At 46.3% G+C, this 15,819-nt stretch overlaps 1 protein-coding gene across 1 annotated transcript in view; it reads left to right on the top strand.

Moving 5' to 3' along the window:
* Positions 1–8,153, top strand: part of LOC119446195 (eukaryotic translation initiation factor 3 subunit C-like) — a 31,175-nt gene extending 23,022 nt beyond the window's left edge. Inside the window, 7 exon segments of the mRNA XM_037710556.2 lie at positions 822–975; positions 2,466–2,549; positions 4,499–4,812; positions 6,478–6,591; positions 6,593–6,641; positions 7,546–7,611; positions 8,064–8,153. Of these exon segments, the coding sequence (XP_037566484.1) occupies positions 822–975; positions 2,466–2,549; positions 4,499–4,812; positions 6,478–6,591; positions 6,593–6,641; positions 7,546–7,611; positions 8,064–8,092 (810 nt within the window). The 3' untranslated portion in view covers positions 8,093–8,153.
* Positions 8,154–15,819: the final 7,666 nt, after the last annotated feature.

The raw sequence follows: 15,819 nt of genomic DNA, 5'->3' as shown, positions 1-15,819 counted from the left end.
AAATAGTAAATAGTAATAGTAATAAATAGTAAATAGTAAATAAACACCCTGATATTTTTGTCTGCTGATTTTAAGTGTATAAATTGTGAAAATAACCTGTTTATTTATTAAATTTCATTTATTATCACCATTTCATTTATTATTTCATTTATTATTTAATAATTTATTATTAAATTATTTATATCACCGGAAATAGATTCTCGCGAAAGTGAAACTACTATCAGCGAAAGTGATCGCTCAAGAATACCGTCCCATAACCCTTAGTGCAATGAACTATCGTACCAAGCTATCCTGCTTCAATGATTACTTCGAATAATCCTGCTACATGGAAAATAAACGTGATATGCTTGTGCCGTGCAGTTTTGTTCTTCTTTTTCAGTTTCTTTTCCTTTTTTTCGAGTACTAATTTGAGAATTAACTTAATTTGAAGATTTCTCGTGGTCTGGCAAACTTTGAATTAACAAGGTTTTACTGTGTGGTATTTCAGCATTCATATCGGTTCTGTAATCAAGCACTTCCATAATTGGTCTTTGTTTAAACTAGAACAGTATTTGAGACGGGTGCGCGCCTCGCTTGCAAGGTGTCGAGCTTGCACAGTAAAATTTTGTGCATGATGTTTGCCATCTTCTGTAGTTTTTCTGGTTAACTTGAAGAGTTGCTAACTATGAATGCATTTCTCGGTCCGAAAAACTTGCGAATAAACAGATGGGGCGCCATATGTTGGTGATGCGGGTGTTGGTTTTGTGCCCCTATCGTGCTACGGTCGGGCGACAGCTTTGACCCTTCCTCCTTAACATGCTTGCTGCTGTTGTGTATTGCAGGGTCTCCTGCCGCAGCGCAAGGAGGAACGTACGAATGAGCAGGAGAAGATTGAGAAACGCCGACAGATGCCCTTCCACAAGCATATCAACTTAGAACTGCTCGAATGCGTCTACCTAGTGTCTGCTATGCTACTTGAGATTCCCCAGATGGCCGGTAAGTTAGCTTTGCCAGCTGGTTGCAACAGCATTTTGTGTTCTCTGTTGTGTTATTTCCCCAGTTTTAGCCTTCGAGCAATCTCCTCTGGTTTTGAAAAAGTGCTGAAGGCTTCACCTTTTCTTGCACCCTACGTAGGCATGAATAGTGTAGACAAGGGCCCTTAATAAATGCATGCACTTAATCGGTGAAATTTGCACAAATTGTGTTAGACGGAAATAAAATTGAAAATGCCTCCTGCAGTATGAAGCCTGTAGAGGGTGAGCAAGTATACTGCTGAAGTGTTGAAATGTTGAAAACGACAGCATGTGCATCTTTTCAAATACTACTGAGTGTGGAAGAGACGTGAGACCATGGAACATAGAGAACCCCTGCTTTGTAGTGTGCAGACCTATTTTCTTGACATTCGCTTGTTCCTGATGACTCACCTTTTGCATAAGATTCCATGCATTTGGCTATGAAGCTTGTTTCGTAGCGGTGTGCGAATACCGAATAGTAGATTTCGAATTGAATATCTAATTGAATCAAGAAAAAAGTATATCGTATGTCAGAAAACATTTCACAAAATTTAATGCTTACCAATTTTGGGCAAGAAATTATGGTGCTGCACATGTTCGGGAGTCTCCCAGCATTGCTTAACAAGAATGTAGCATGCTATCAGTAACTTAGGTACTTAGAAATCAAGATATAGTACAGTGCGGTGTACTTTCAATTGGGGAGCACCAAATTACTGTGCCAGTGCTGATTACAGCTCAGTTTTAGTATACGAAGGTCTGCAAAAAGATTTTTTTTATCCATAGAATTGCTGTTTAATAGAATCATGTCCTTTTTTCCTCTAAAACTAATAAATTATGTTCTGTTGTACAGAATGCCAATGAGGTTCTCAGTTTAATAGGGGACCTGTGTATTGTGGCAATCTTTTATTTATTGCATAGGACGCTTTGCTTCACAGTTTTTCTCCAAAATAGAGGAGCACTTTCCTATCTTTACGGCAGATGGCTAGTGGTGTATCCAGGGGGTGGCACACTGGGCACTGCCTCCTCTGAGATTTTTCTGTTAGTATGCGGCCTTCCTAAAGCGGACCGACTTTCCACGGCACTTGACGCTTGTGTTGCGCCAAAAACGAAATGAAATGCTTGTCTGGGCAGCATCAAGCACTAGGGGTACCGAGGTGCACGCAACATGTGACACTGTGCAGGTCTCCACACATATTTGATTCACGGATCGAATTATCAGAACGTTCACTATTCAATTCGATTCGATGATATTTGAGTATTTGCGCACCCCTAATGTTTCAATGAGGTTTGCATCTATTTTGGTTGTGCACTCATTGCTCTGTGATGTTGGTTCAAGTAGTTGACAAACTATTAGCCATTACTTTGTGGATAAGTTGTTGATGGAAGACATTCATTATGAGTTGCCTTTGGTAATAGGGCTGCTGTTGTCGACAGCCTTTTAATGGTCTTGGGGATGTTTGCTTCTTTCTGCAGCTCACGAACTGGATGGCAGGAAAAGAATGATCAGCAAATCGTTCCACTACCAGCTTCGCAACACGGAACGACAGCCGCTTGTTGGTAGGTGGCACTGACGGAACTTGTGGTCCATAGTGATGGTCATTGGCTATTTAAATATTACTATAGCTTTCTTGAAAACTGTAATTAAGTGACAAGTGGTGCAGCGCTAAACAAGATAAGAGGACGAGTAAAGACCAGGAAAAGCGCTTATTGCCAATTGAAATTGATTGATTGAAATGGGTGTTTATGTACTGACAGAAATGACGGAAGATCAGCAGGAAAAAACACATCAGACCTAGTAACAAGAACAAACTGATTAATGAATAGAGTAACGAAGATCAGCAGGAAAAAACACATCAGACCTAGTAACAAGAACAAACTGATTAATGAATAGAGTAACCAGGATGTTACAATTGCCTGCAGCTTGGGTGGCGAGATAGAATGTTGCTACCCCTTATGTCGACATGACTGTGAAGATATGGAATGACCTCCAGAAGCTCCTGACGGCGAGAAAGGCTGAAATGGCGCTGGCGGTTGCATCCACGGGAAATGTAGAACATTTTATAGTTTGCAACTCCGTGGGAAGGTAGTGTCCCCATGTCATGCTGTGCGGTGTTCTCGTGCAATTGAGCGGTCGGCGGGTGGTCATGATTTTTGCTGGGCTCTGACAGTAATTCAACAAACAAAAAGCAGGTTAGCAGATGCACGTTGAAGTGTAGTGCTCACTGAAGTAGTGAAGGCTAAGGAACCTGGGAAAGAAACATAGCCTTACAAGTATTCAAATAAACATGAGTAATTCGATGTAACCGAACCTAACCTAACCTTTAAGTCTCGTACCTTTATGTAGCAAAATATGATGCAATTATTACATAAAAGGCGTAGCAGATCTGATCCTATTTACCACTGAATTAGCGCAGTGACACGTTTCTTCAATCAGCAGCCACAGCACACCGCGTGCTCTCTCAGCCAAAACATAGTACGTCGCATACTGGATAGCACAAAGGCACAAACAATCTGTAATTTGATGTAATCTTTCATTCAAAAGTTTTCATGATATACTAAGTAATTGCTCTGTAGAGAGTGTTGATCAAAAGTACCGTATTTTCCGGTCTATAAGTCGCACCTTTGTATAAGACGCATCCCCCTCAAAACGGCAGTTTCTCAGAAAAAAACAAAACAAAACAAAAAAACATATGCAAGTCGCACCGGTGTACAAGGCGCACCTGTTTGTTTGGTAAGCAATTAAAAAAACTAGTGACATTTCACTCAGTGAATGCGGGTCACGCGTAAGCATATGGGTGCCATATATTTCAATGCAATGATACAGACACTCCAGGCGCATTTCTGCCATCACGGTCGCCACGATGTTCTGTATAAAGTCCAAGGGCGATAACATCGTCCCTGCGCGCCGTATGCTGCATGTGCGAGTGAAAGCGTGCAACAGTGAGCTGAATCGCACACAAGGGAGGAAAGTGGGAAGGCAGTGCGAGAGGGAGGGTCTTGTACTCTGGTAGCAACTGCGTAGTTTGCGCAGCCGCGTGCGCCTTATCTAGACGGTGATCTGCTGATGTGATGACTTTGGGGTCGGTCGACTCGTGGTCGACCTGCCGCCGCTTGCGTTGCTGCTCCGTCCTTCTCGCACGGCGCTCGGGAACTCGATCACGAGAAGAACCCGGTACCTAGATAGCGTGCACAGAACCCATTGCAGTTAAGTCAACCAGAGCGCTTCGCGTGGCCATAACATCGAATCTGACTTTACGGCAGTTTTTCCGAAAAAAAAAGAAAAATGTACATTGTTCTATTCAGAAAAAAAAAAAAAACTGCGTCTTATACACCGGAAAATACGGTAACTGCACTGTGGAAGCCTGCAGAATGAGGCTTCTGTGACCGCACTGTACCTGCGCGGCTTATGCAGCATTGCCTGCTAGGTATGAAACGGAGTTAAGAAAGAGTGGCGGTAATGCTTGGCTGTAGAGTAGATTGATGCATCGAGCCGACTTATTGCCCAGGTCCCCCCGAGAGCATGCGGGAGCACGTGGTGGCAGCCTCCAAGGCGATGCGAGTGGGCAACTGGCGCGCCTGTTTCAACTACATCATCAACAGCAAGATGAACGCCAAGGTGTGGGACCTGTTCCACCAGGCGGACACTGTGCGTGCCATGATCGCCCAGAAGATCAAGGAGGAGTCCCTGCGCACCTACCTGTTTACCTACAGCAGCGTCTACGACTCGCTCTCCATCGAGACCCTGGCCGACATGTTCGAGCTCAACAAGTCTGTCGTCCACTCCATCATCAGCAAGATGATCATTGGGGAGGAGCTCATGGTGAGTGCACATTTGCTTACTGGCCGTGGCTTTGTATATATGACAGCACTGCACCGGAAAGGAGCGAAAAACCTCAAACGGTCGGTGGCAACTCCTTTCCTGCCCTTGTATTTGGTTGGTTGGTTGTTGCTACCAATTTGCTTGTGCTTTTTTCGGTTATTAATTTTTTGATTGAATCCAACATTACGCACCTGCAGGTTGTGACTGCCTGCATTAGAGAGTTTTCAACCTGTTCACATTGTTAAAACAAACAAGAAATGTTGGTGTGAGTAGTTTATATTCTTTCTGCACCATACGCACCAGGATAGGCACCGTAAGTAAACAGGTAGTCAGTCAGTGCCATTGCGATAGTTTGTAGCAATTCCTCTTTGTTGAAGTATTTGTTATGGCATGCACATAAAATACTGAAAGCCGAAGAAATAAATGTAGGGGTGTGTGAATATCGAAATTTTGTTATTCGAATGAAATACGAATGCTTAGCTTCAAATCTCGAATCGGAAATCGAGTAATGATATTCACCTGCATTTATTAGCAAGTTTGGTTATTTTAACATGTTGGAACATCGCAATTACATTGTCAGTGGTAAAAAATTATACTAGTAAGCTGTTCTACGAAAACATTGTCTATAATGGCTCATGTTAACTTGGAAAATCGAGTAATTCTCACTAGCTGTCTGTTCTCGCCTACCTGTGCCTTATTATACAGCATCAAATGCCCGTAAACTCGTAGGCATTTGACCCTGTGCCAGCCGTCACTCGTCGCATTTGCCGTCAAGCAATAAGCTCGGATTGGGGGTGGCGCTGCCGAAGAGTGCACCGCCGCTGTCCGCAGACCCGTGCCTCTCGCTACTGAGAGGCTGGCTTTCCCACAAATTTTAGACGTCCATTGGCTAAGCGTTCTTTACAGGCGAAATTCTGTCAGCAGCAAAAAATTATCACAAAATTCAGCATATCATCAGACAAATATTCTTAGATTTGTATTGAGTCAAATGCTCAGAACCATGTTTGCTCCCGCATAGCCAACTATATATTTTATTTGTTTCAAATATTCGTATCCAATCGAATATTCAAAAATGTTTGAATACCTAGTTTTTGAATATAATATTAAAATTATAATATTTGATAATATTAGAACTTCATGGAAAAGAGTAATTCAAGGAGCAAAAGTTGAAGTTCGCTTTCTTGTATCTACTGTTGAAATGTTGTTGCAACAAATGCTGAAGCCATCGTTAGGTCTCGCTCTTGTGGCCTGTTAACAAAATGTAGAAGCTTGGCATCTGTTGGAGGGCACACTAGTGGCAAAAATCACGTTTAACTACAGTGATAACTATGTTCCTAGAAATCCCTTTGGATTTTTACTGCTGCGCCAAGAATACTGGTATTACTCAGCTTCTTTGCCTCGGTGCTGCTGTTATGATCTTGTGGGCTGTAGTGCGTGGCAGCTACTGCATTGAGAGACAGTGCTGCTCTTAGTGCTTGCACTTTATCAAGGACTTTATAGCGCAGTTTATGTGAGTGTCATTTCACAGGAGTGAAGGTTTTCAATTCATTGTTGGCACGACAAGGTTATGGGGATAATCAAGCTGTGACATCAAGCTATGGTGATGCCACAAATGCAGGAATGCAGGTGAAAAGTCGGTGTTGTAGCCATTGCTGTTATATGCAGGCATCTCTAGATGAGCCCAACCTGATGGTGGTTCTACACAAGACAGAGCCGACGCGTATTCAGGCCCTGGCCTTGCAGCTCTGTGACAAGGTCACCAACCTTGTCGACTACAACTGATCGCCTGCTCGAGATCAAGCTGGGCTCCTTCTTTGGCCGTGGTGCAGGTATGCAGTCAATCCATTTGGTGTAGTCGGTGTAATGTTGCACGCTTTTGTGCCCGTGCTGTTTGTAAATTTTTGTTTCCCTATCTTGCAGTCGTGTGCATATTGTAATTGATTGAAATGATTTGTGTGTAGTTTCCAGAAGTAATATGCCTTCCCTCGATTTTCAACTAGTTCGGCCTCAATTTGTAAAAGCATGTTTTGCCATGCCACACTGCATGTTTTGCTGTTTGGCCATATTTTTAAATCCGCTTTCCTCAGAAGTTCCTAATCTTTTCTGTACAATTTTTCTTTTGCTTGCTGCTTTAATATAGTTCATGATTATGCAATTTTTTACTGTATCTCAGTGTTTCATGATTTACTTTTGCAGTGAATGAATGGCCTTTATTTTTCTGTCATGGGTCTTACAGTTGCAAATTGTAAACTGTCATGCTTTCTTTTGGAGACAAACTGAGTCGAGCCTTTCTCGGTCACACCAACTATATGTTAAGTAAAATTTGTATTGAACAAGCTTCGACATTGAGTGAAGACCAATATTTTTCTATCAATAAAAGTTTGCCTGGACCAGGTTTTGAAAAATATCTTAATGTTGACAGTAAATGTGCCATGGTGTTGCCATCAATCTTTCCTTCTTCCTGTTAGTGGCCTTTGTGGTATACAAAGTGCCCGTTTACTGTATGACTGGCCTATTTGAAAGTGGAGAATTTTAAATATAATAATGTTTTAAAAGCATTTCTGTTTGCGTGCCTTTAGATTTGATTGGGTATGTAATGACTACTAAATGTGGTGTTCGTTCTGACTCATAGCTTCTCCTTGCATTTTTTAGGTGCGAATCCTTCAGTTCATTAGCATTTCTTCCTTGACTGAATAAGTGAGCATTTTGATGAACATAACTCTGCTGCTGCAGGCCCTCAAGGATTCCGGGACTCGGGATACCAGAAGGACGGCTATGGCCAGCGTGAACGAAACTGGGGTACGTGTTGGATTTCCAGTCCTTTTCTGGTTTTACCGTCTTGCTCAAAGTCAGGCGTACTAGTTTCTAATGCAGCACAAAAGCATTGGTTAAGCGAGATATTTTAGCCATGGTCTGGCGCATATGTGGTGTGTATGCTTGTGGTATTTCCCTTGAACAAAGAGGTTGTAAGTCTAGACGTATTGTTGGGCTGGTAGTTGGTGGTGGTTTGCAAACAGTGTCAAAGAACTTGAAGGGCAAATATGGAGACGAGACAAGTGCAAGGCTTTGTGATCGTCTTGGCGTCTCCCTGTTTGTCCTTCATTGTTTGTCCTTCATGCTTTCTGGTGCTGTTTTCATGCCATGGAAGTGCAGCTTTTGTTCTGATGCCATCTCCATCTGTGGCCTTGCTGCAAATGTTTCAAAACACGTTTTTGTTCGAAGGCTAAGAATACATTTTTGTTCTTTTACAGGCAGAAGACAGAACCAGAGGAACTATTGAGGCGGTGGTTCTTGTGGATAATTATTGTTTGCTAAATAAACTAGGAGGTTCTGCGAAATAACTTGTCATTTTTTGTGCACCTAGAAGGGGTCCTGGACCACACCTTGAGCTAGGTGAAAAAACACATTCCACGGATAGCATACGCTACTGTGAACATAGCCAAATTTTGCACTCGTGCTTGGCGCACAAGGCTCACAAGCGGAGGCCGAAGTCACTTTTTTCTCAAATGCTCTTTTTCAGCCTTCTCCTCTCGCCTTTTTGGGGCTGCCATATTTCATTAAACAGTCGAGCCCACTTAAAACGATCTCAGATATCACGATTTATAGGTTATAGCGACCACATTTCACTGCATTTACGACCTTCCAACCTTGCCTATTGAAACTGCACCCAGCTATAACGAACATTTTAAACAGTGGTGTACTGTTACAACGCACACTTCAAAGCCAGTCGAGGTAAAAGGAGGGCACACGCAAAGTTCCGAAGCACGGAATTGCGGCCGAAGCGGGTGCACGGCAGCCCCTCCCTCCTGCTCCAGTCCAGCAGCGATGAAGATACAACTGACGTAATGAACGAGTGCCGCGCACGAATTTCAGAAGCCATGAGTGAAGTCGCTCACTTTCAGCCATGCTAGGGTAACCATGCTTCAGGGCAAGGCAGAACGGCGGCCGTGGCCTCCGCGATGGCACGCGACGGTGCTATCGCGGTGGCCACCACAGCGTCACTTTAGCTTTTACACAGTTTTCCGTGCGGCACCGCATGCAATCTCGAAGGTCACGATAGCATGTTTAGAGTAAGCAGATGTTACTACGTCGTTTACGGGAGATCGCAGTTCGTTGACGCTTCATTTACGTCATTGCCGATAAGCATCGTGATGGCGTTCTACCTTTCGAACTTAGTGCTTTTTCGACCGAAGCGACATAGAAAACGTAATTTCGCGGCTCTTGGTTGACGCTGCAGCTGTAACGGCAAGACCTTGGCACAATGCTGGCACGACCACTTTTTGTAGAACTATCGAATTCGTTATAAATGGGTTCGACTGTGCTATAGCAGATTCCCACACGCAGCTGCTATTGGCCAATAGCGTCATCACTTAAGAAGCTTGAGTCGACTATCGTCTGCTCATGCTCGGCCACGCCCGCCCACTTAGGAAAGAAACCTTGGCCACATTGCTTGTTGGAGTGTCGTAGCCGTGCTGGCTCCCGCTAATTTCCATTAGTCTGGAACACTCAACTCGCTTTGAATGGCGCGTAATTTAAGCCCAGGCCACAGTACGCTATGCCTACCGCGCCTTGCTATGAATAGTGGTTACCATCTACATTTTTCAATTTTTTATTATTTAATAAACGTCTTTCTCTCTCTCTACAAGGGATGCACACCATTGTGTGCTCTCTCCCAGTCGCTCCTGGCTAGACGTGCTTCAAAGTTTCAAAGTTTTTATTTCTTATTTAGAGTACATGGTTCATAGTATATTTACAGCAGGAGACCCAAAAGTCAAAACTGCAATTAGGACCTCCTACAACTACATGAACAGAGTATATTAAACAAGGGCATGCACAACAATCCAAGGTGCAAAAAAAGAAAAAAAAAACTAACAAAAGAGCCACAAATTGTACAGTGATAGGTTCTGATACAGAATGGCTAAGGATTCAACGGTTTAAACGTGCTGCTGTAACATTTTTTTTAAAACTTGTACAACTACAGTAAAAGCTCGATGATACGAATCTTACGGGGTCACGAAAAATATTCGTATTAGTCTAAATTCGTGTCATCGAAAAACAATTAAAACTACCGTCGAATCTCGATAATTCGAACTCGAAGGGGCTCGAAAATTTGTTCGAATTAAAAGGACGTATTTTTGAAGTATTCGTGCACGATGCACGAACGGTGCGAGTCGTGAAATATCGCGGCGCGCAAGCGCATAGCAAGCGCGGGCCACGAAACTGCCCACGCCGGCTAACGGTCGCTTCCCGATAACGACAGAAAACGAAGCTTCAGGGAGCGAGCGGGCGGCGCCGGCACACGGGTGCGCGCGGAGACCGTCGAAGGTGAGGGAGGAGGGCGGCAGGGAAGCGGATTTGGCCGCGTCAACTCCGCCGCTTCGGTGGCTCCCCTCGCCCTCCCTCTCAACTCCCTCGTAGCTCTCTCACCTTCGACTCCGTGCACACATCTCCGTGCGCGCCCGCCGCCGTGCTGGCGCCAGCTTATTTTAGCCGCCCCCTGAAGTTTCGTTTTCTGCCGTTATCGGGAAGCGAGCGTTTGCGGGCGTGGCAGTTTCGTTGGCCCGACTGTGCCTCCGCCGCTGCTTCCCTCTGCGCTGCTGCCGCAGCGTGCGAGGTCAACATGTGACTAGAAAATAGAGGAGAAGGGTTCACTGCCATTTTATTCGCGTGGCTGAGACGTCGGCACTAGTGTGTGCTAGAATACGGTTGTCTAGAACACTCTAGTCGGTACGTACACGCCTGTTCCGGCGCGATGCAGGAACGGCGACCTTGCAATTTGAGAGAGGGGGAAATTTCCGCCGCGGGTTCTTTTTTTAACACGAAAGTGTTTTATGCCGGGGTCCACCAAGACTTCACTGACGTATTTCCGTCACGGAAATACGTCATAGAACATAATACAAAGAAAGAAACCAGAAGAAAAAGTTCCACAAACATGCAAAATTTCGAAATCGAACCCACGACCTCTCGGTCCGCGACGATAGATCGCCGAGCGTTTAACCCATTGCGCCACAAACGCATTTGCAGAGAGCTACACAGACGCGCCTTATATATCTAACACTCCTCCGTGTACCCGCGCTCTTGCTCGGGGCGGTGCCGCCGCCTACGAGCAGAAAAGAGAAGTACTGCATTATGACACTAACGCGCACCGACAGTGAACGCTTCGGTGGTCTCAGCACTACGACGCCTCGATGCCAGCATTCGAAGGGACGCTGGCATCAAGAAGCACTACCAACGCCACCTAGGTGGCGTTGGTAGTAGCGTTCACCGTACTCAGCACAGCGGAGCGTGGCCTCCGCAATTAGCTCTGAAAATGTTTCTGAAGTTGATCGCGGAGGCTGCAATTACGACGCGCTGTACGCGCTGATTTGACTCGGTGACGATTCAGTTACGTGCTTTGTCTTGCGCGTTGTATTAGTGTGTCAGTTACGTGCTTCGTCTTTCGCGTTGTGCTAGCGTGTGCAGCGTAGTGCAGCTTCCATATGCACCGACGGTGTTTCTCCGCTGTCTACTGATACGAGTGTGATGGCATCGACTACGAAAACTGCGGCATTAAGCGCCGTCGAAAGACAACGACGTCGGCGAGCTAACGTCGCGCAAGTGAGTTTAGTGCAGCGATGGACACGCCAAGGGGGAGCGGGAGGCCTTCGCGCGTTCACGGCTCAAGCTGAGAACTCTGCCTCTCGCTTTCCAGAAGTTGACCGCATCGCGACCCAACTGGCTGCCATACACACACCGAACCAAGACCGAAATGATCGTACCTTCGCCGAAGCGACCCGCCAGCGGGACGCCGCTCGACAATACGACGCAGGATGCCCAGCACACCCACAGGATGGTCCACGACCCGCAAATCATGCACCCTTCGCTGCAGCGGACCGCGAGTTCACTAAACGATTCAGTGACAACCCGTTTGGTTTCGCCTGCACAGTTTGCGAACGCCTGTGGTTCACGTGTGATTTGCGCGATGCTCCGCCGCGTGCAATGCAGTGTCTCCGGACAATGTATCCCGGTCGCGAGTCTTTCCAAGACTTCCGCTTATGTGCCAACTGTCGAGGATTCTTGTGCAATGGTAAGGTGCCCCTGATGTCGACTTGCAACAGCTTTAATTACCCGGAGTACCCAACCCATCTACCTCCCCTCGATTGCATCTCCGAGCGGCTCATATCGCCCAGATTGCCGTTTATGCAGATCAGACGTTTGCGAAACGCTTTCACTTTCGTGTTCTATACCGATTCCTATATAAGAGGGATCAACCACATTTTTTTTCCGTTCCTTCGCGCGCGGCATTGAGGGGTCTCTCCTGAGCGTTTGCTCTATGGCGGTGTCGGAGCAATGGCGGTCGGAGGCGCCGCCGCGTTATTTGGCGCGCTGCTAAGAGCATTGTCGGTACGCGGTATGTTCGAAATAAGCGTGTTCGAATTAACGAAATTCGACTGTAGCTAAATTAAAGAGTCAGAGGTGAACTCACTCAGGCACATGTACGTAAAAAGCATTTATTTCTTGAAGCGCCACCGCTTCAAACTCTTCGCGCCCAGTCGCGGAGTCTGCGCTGTCCGGCGCCGCGCCTCCGCACCAAAAGAGAAGGAGAGAAAGCGCGTGACTGCGCGCTGTTCTCTTTCGCGGCCGTCGGTGGGGCAGCGTTTATTCGTATCAACCGACGCAGGCTGAAAATCGATTCGTAACAACCGTTCTCTAGCACGTTGCAAAGTAATGGGGCTCGGCCGGGACCACAGAAAAATTCGTATCATCCGGAAATTCGTATTAGCCGTGATCGTATTGAGTTTTTACTGTACATGGTGATTTCAGTGGTGGACACAGGTTATTCAAAGTGGATATGGCAAAGAAGTCGTTTGCTTGCCGAAATTTCTTTTTTTATTGCGTTAGTTTGCCTTACGGCATCAAAAGGACGTGTCACAAATGATTGTGAAGCTTTGTTTCTTGCATAAAGTCCAATAAGGTAATTAGTCCACACTTTTGGTAACAATAAATTGTTTGACAAAGCAAAACGCGTCATATTATTGTTAGTAATTATATTTTCATGATGGAAATTAACAAATTCATATCTATTGTCTTTAAAAAGGAAAACCAGGATGTGAAATTTATGTAGTCTTTCAACCGGCAGGATATGCAGTGACTGGAACAAAGTCGCAGATGGTTGGGTAAAAGAAGAGAAAGTGATGATTCTAAGTGCTTGCTTTTGCATAGAAATAAGTCTAGAAAGATGGGTTCTGTACGTACTGAGTGCTACAATGTGCACAATCTGTACGTGCCTACTATCAATGTGCTCTGCTCCTTTGGAATGGAGCACATTTAGGGCGAACAGGAAAGGTAAACGCTGCGCTCTTAGTACCTATGCTCATATTAGGCCTTTTTGAAAAATTCTTTCGGTAACACAGTCAAACCTCAATATAACAAACACGCATATAATGAATTATCGGATATAACGAAGTGAATAAAACTTTCTCACCATCAGAGTGTAGCAAATATATGCTTATAATGAATATTGAATATAACGAAGGTATTTTCGTGTCAGATTTCACTTCGTTATAATGAGGTTCAACTGTATATTCCTGGAAGGTACCATACTCGTTTAAAGTCGTTTTTGAGGCTCCAAAGAAATGTGGTTTAGGGGCTCTTTAGAAGACCCCTCACTAGGCCACATAGCAGATTTGGGTATACGCTGGAAGTTGTTACGTGCCCTCTAGGGAGCATTCTACCGCAAGAATTTTTCAGATTGGTTCATTAATAGCCGAGAGAGAGAGTGAACTTTATTGAGAACCAGCAGTTTAGTCGGCTGGGCCTAGGCCTCCCACGAGGGGACGTCGAGGTCTTGCCTCTTCGCCGCTTCGTAGGCCTGCTGGGTAGCCCAGAGTTGACCGTCGAGATGGGAGCTGTGCACGGCGACGTGCCATCTCGACGAGAGGGTCACGGGATTAAGGTCTGGGTATTGATGTTTGCACTCCTATAGCATGTGGGGGAGTGTTGCTGGTTGAGTTTTACAGATCTTGTACGTGTGGCTTGTGTAGATGTCGGGGTATATGATGTGATATCGTGTAAGGGAGGGGTATGTATTGGTGTGTAACAGGCGAAGGGTGGTTGCCTGTGCTCTGTTTAACTTGCCGATTAATAGCTGAGATAAAAAAATGTGGTTGATCCCTCTTATATAGGAATCGGTATAGAACACGAAAGTGAAAGCGTTTCGCAAACGTCTGATCTGCATAAACGGCAATCTGGGCGATATGAGCCGCTCGGAGATGCAATCGAGGGGAGGTAGATGGGTTGGGTACTCCGGGTAATTAAAGCCGTTGCAAGTCGACATCAGGGGCACCTTACCATTGCACAAGAATCCTCGACAGTTGGCACATAAGCGGAAGTCTTGGAAAGACTCGCGACCGGGATACATTGTCCGGAGACACTGCATTGCACGCGGCGGAGCATCGCGCAAATCACACGTGAACCACAGGCGTTCGCAAACTGTGCAGGCGAAACCAAACGGGTTGTCACTGAATCGTTTGGTGAACTCGCGGTCCGCTGCAGCGAAGGGTGCATGATTTGCGGGTCGTGGACCATCCTGTGGGTGTGCTGGGCATCCTGCGTCGTATTGTCGAGCGGCGTCCCGCTGGCGGGTCGCTTCGGCGAAGGTACGATCATTTCGGTCTTGGTTCGGTGTGTGTATGGCAGCCAGTTGGGTCGCGATGCGGTCAACTTCTGGAAAGCGAGAGGCAGAGTTCTCAGCTTGAGCCGTGAACGCGCGAAGGCCTCCCGCTCCCCCATGGCGTGTCCATCGCTGCACTAAACTCACTTGCGCGACGTTAGCTCGCCGACGTCGTTGTCTTTCGACGGCGCTTAATGCCGCAGTTTTCGTAGTCGATGCCATCACACTCGTATCAGTAGACAGCGGAGAAACACCGTCGGTGCATATGGAAGCTGCACTACGCTGCACACGCTAGCACAACGCGAAAGACGAAGCACGTAACTGACACACTAATACAACGCGCAAGACAAAGCACGTAACCGAATCGTCACCGAGTCAAATCAGCGCGTACAGCGCGTCGTAATTGCAGCCTCCGCGATCAACTTGCATCGCTCGGCGATCTATCGTCGCGGACCGAGAGGTCGTGGGTTCGATTTCGAAATTTTGCATGTTTGTGGAACTTTTTAACACGAAAGTGTTTTATGCCGGGGTCCACCAAGACTTCACTGACGTATTTCCGTCACGGAAATACGTCATAGAACATAATACAAAGAAAGAAACCAGAAGAAAAAGTTCCACAAACATGCAAAATTTCGAAATCGAACCCACGACCTCTCGGTCCGCGACGATAGATCGCCGAGCGTTTAACCCATTGCGCCACAAACACATTTGCAGAGAGCTACACAGACGCGCCTTATATATCTAACACTCCTCCGTGTACCCGCGCTCTTGCTCGGGGCGGTGCCGCCGCCTACGAGCAGAAAAGAGAAGTACTGCATTATGACACTAACGCGCACCGACAGTGAACGCTTCGGTGGTCTCAGCACTACGACGCCTCGATGCCAGCATTCGAAGGGACGCTGGCATCAAGAAGCACTACCAACGCCACCTAGGTGGCGTTGGTAGTAGGCGTTCACCGTACTCAGCACAGCGGAGCGTGGCCTCCGCAATTAGCTCTGAAAATGTTTCTGAAGTTGATCGCGGAGGCTGCAATTACGACGCGCTGTACGCGCTGATTTGACTCGGTGACGATTCAGTTACGTGCTTTGTCTTGCGCGTTGTATTAGTGTGTCAGTTACGTGCTTCGTCTTTCGCGTTGTGCTAGCGTGTGCAGCGTAGTGCAGCTTCCATATGCACCGACGGTGTTTCTCCGCTGTCTACTGATACGAGTGTGATGGCACCGACTACGAAAACTGCGGCATTAAGCGCCGTCGAAAGACAACGACGTCGGCGAGCTAACGTCGCGCAAGTGAGTTTAGTGCAGCGATGGACACGCCAGGGGGGGAGCGGGAGGCCTTCGCGCGTTCACGGCTCAA

The sequence above is a fragment of the Dermacentor silvarum genome, chromosome 3, assembly GCF_013339745.2.
Source record: "Dermacentor silvarum isolate Dsil-2018 chromosome 3, BIME_Dsil_1.4, whole genome shotgun sequence".
NCBI classification, from domain to species: Eukaryota; Metazoa; Arthropoda; class Arachnida; order Ixodida; family Ixodidae; genus Dermacentor; species Dermacentor silvarum.
The sequence above is the reverse complement of the archived record's forward strand: the minus strand, read 5'-3'. Positions and strand labels throughout refer to the sequence as shown.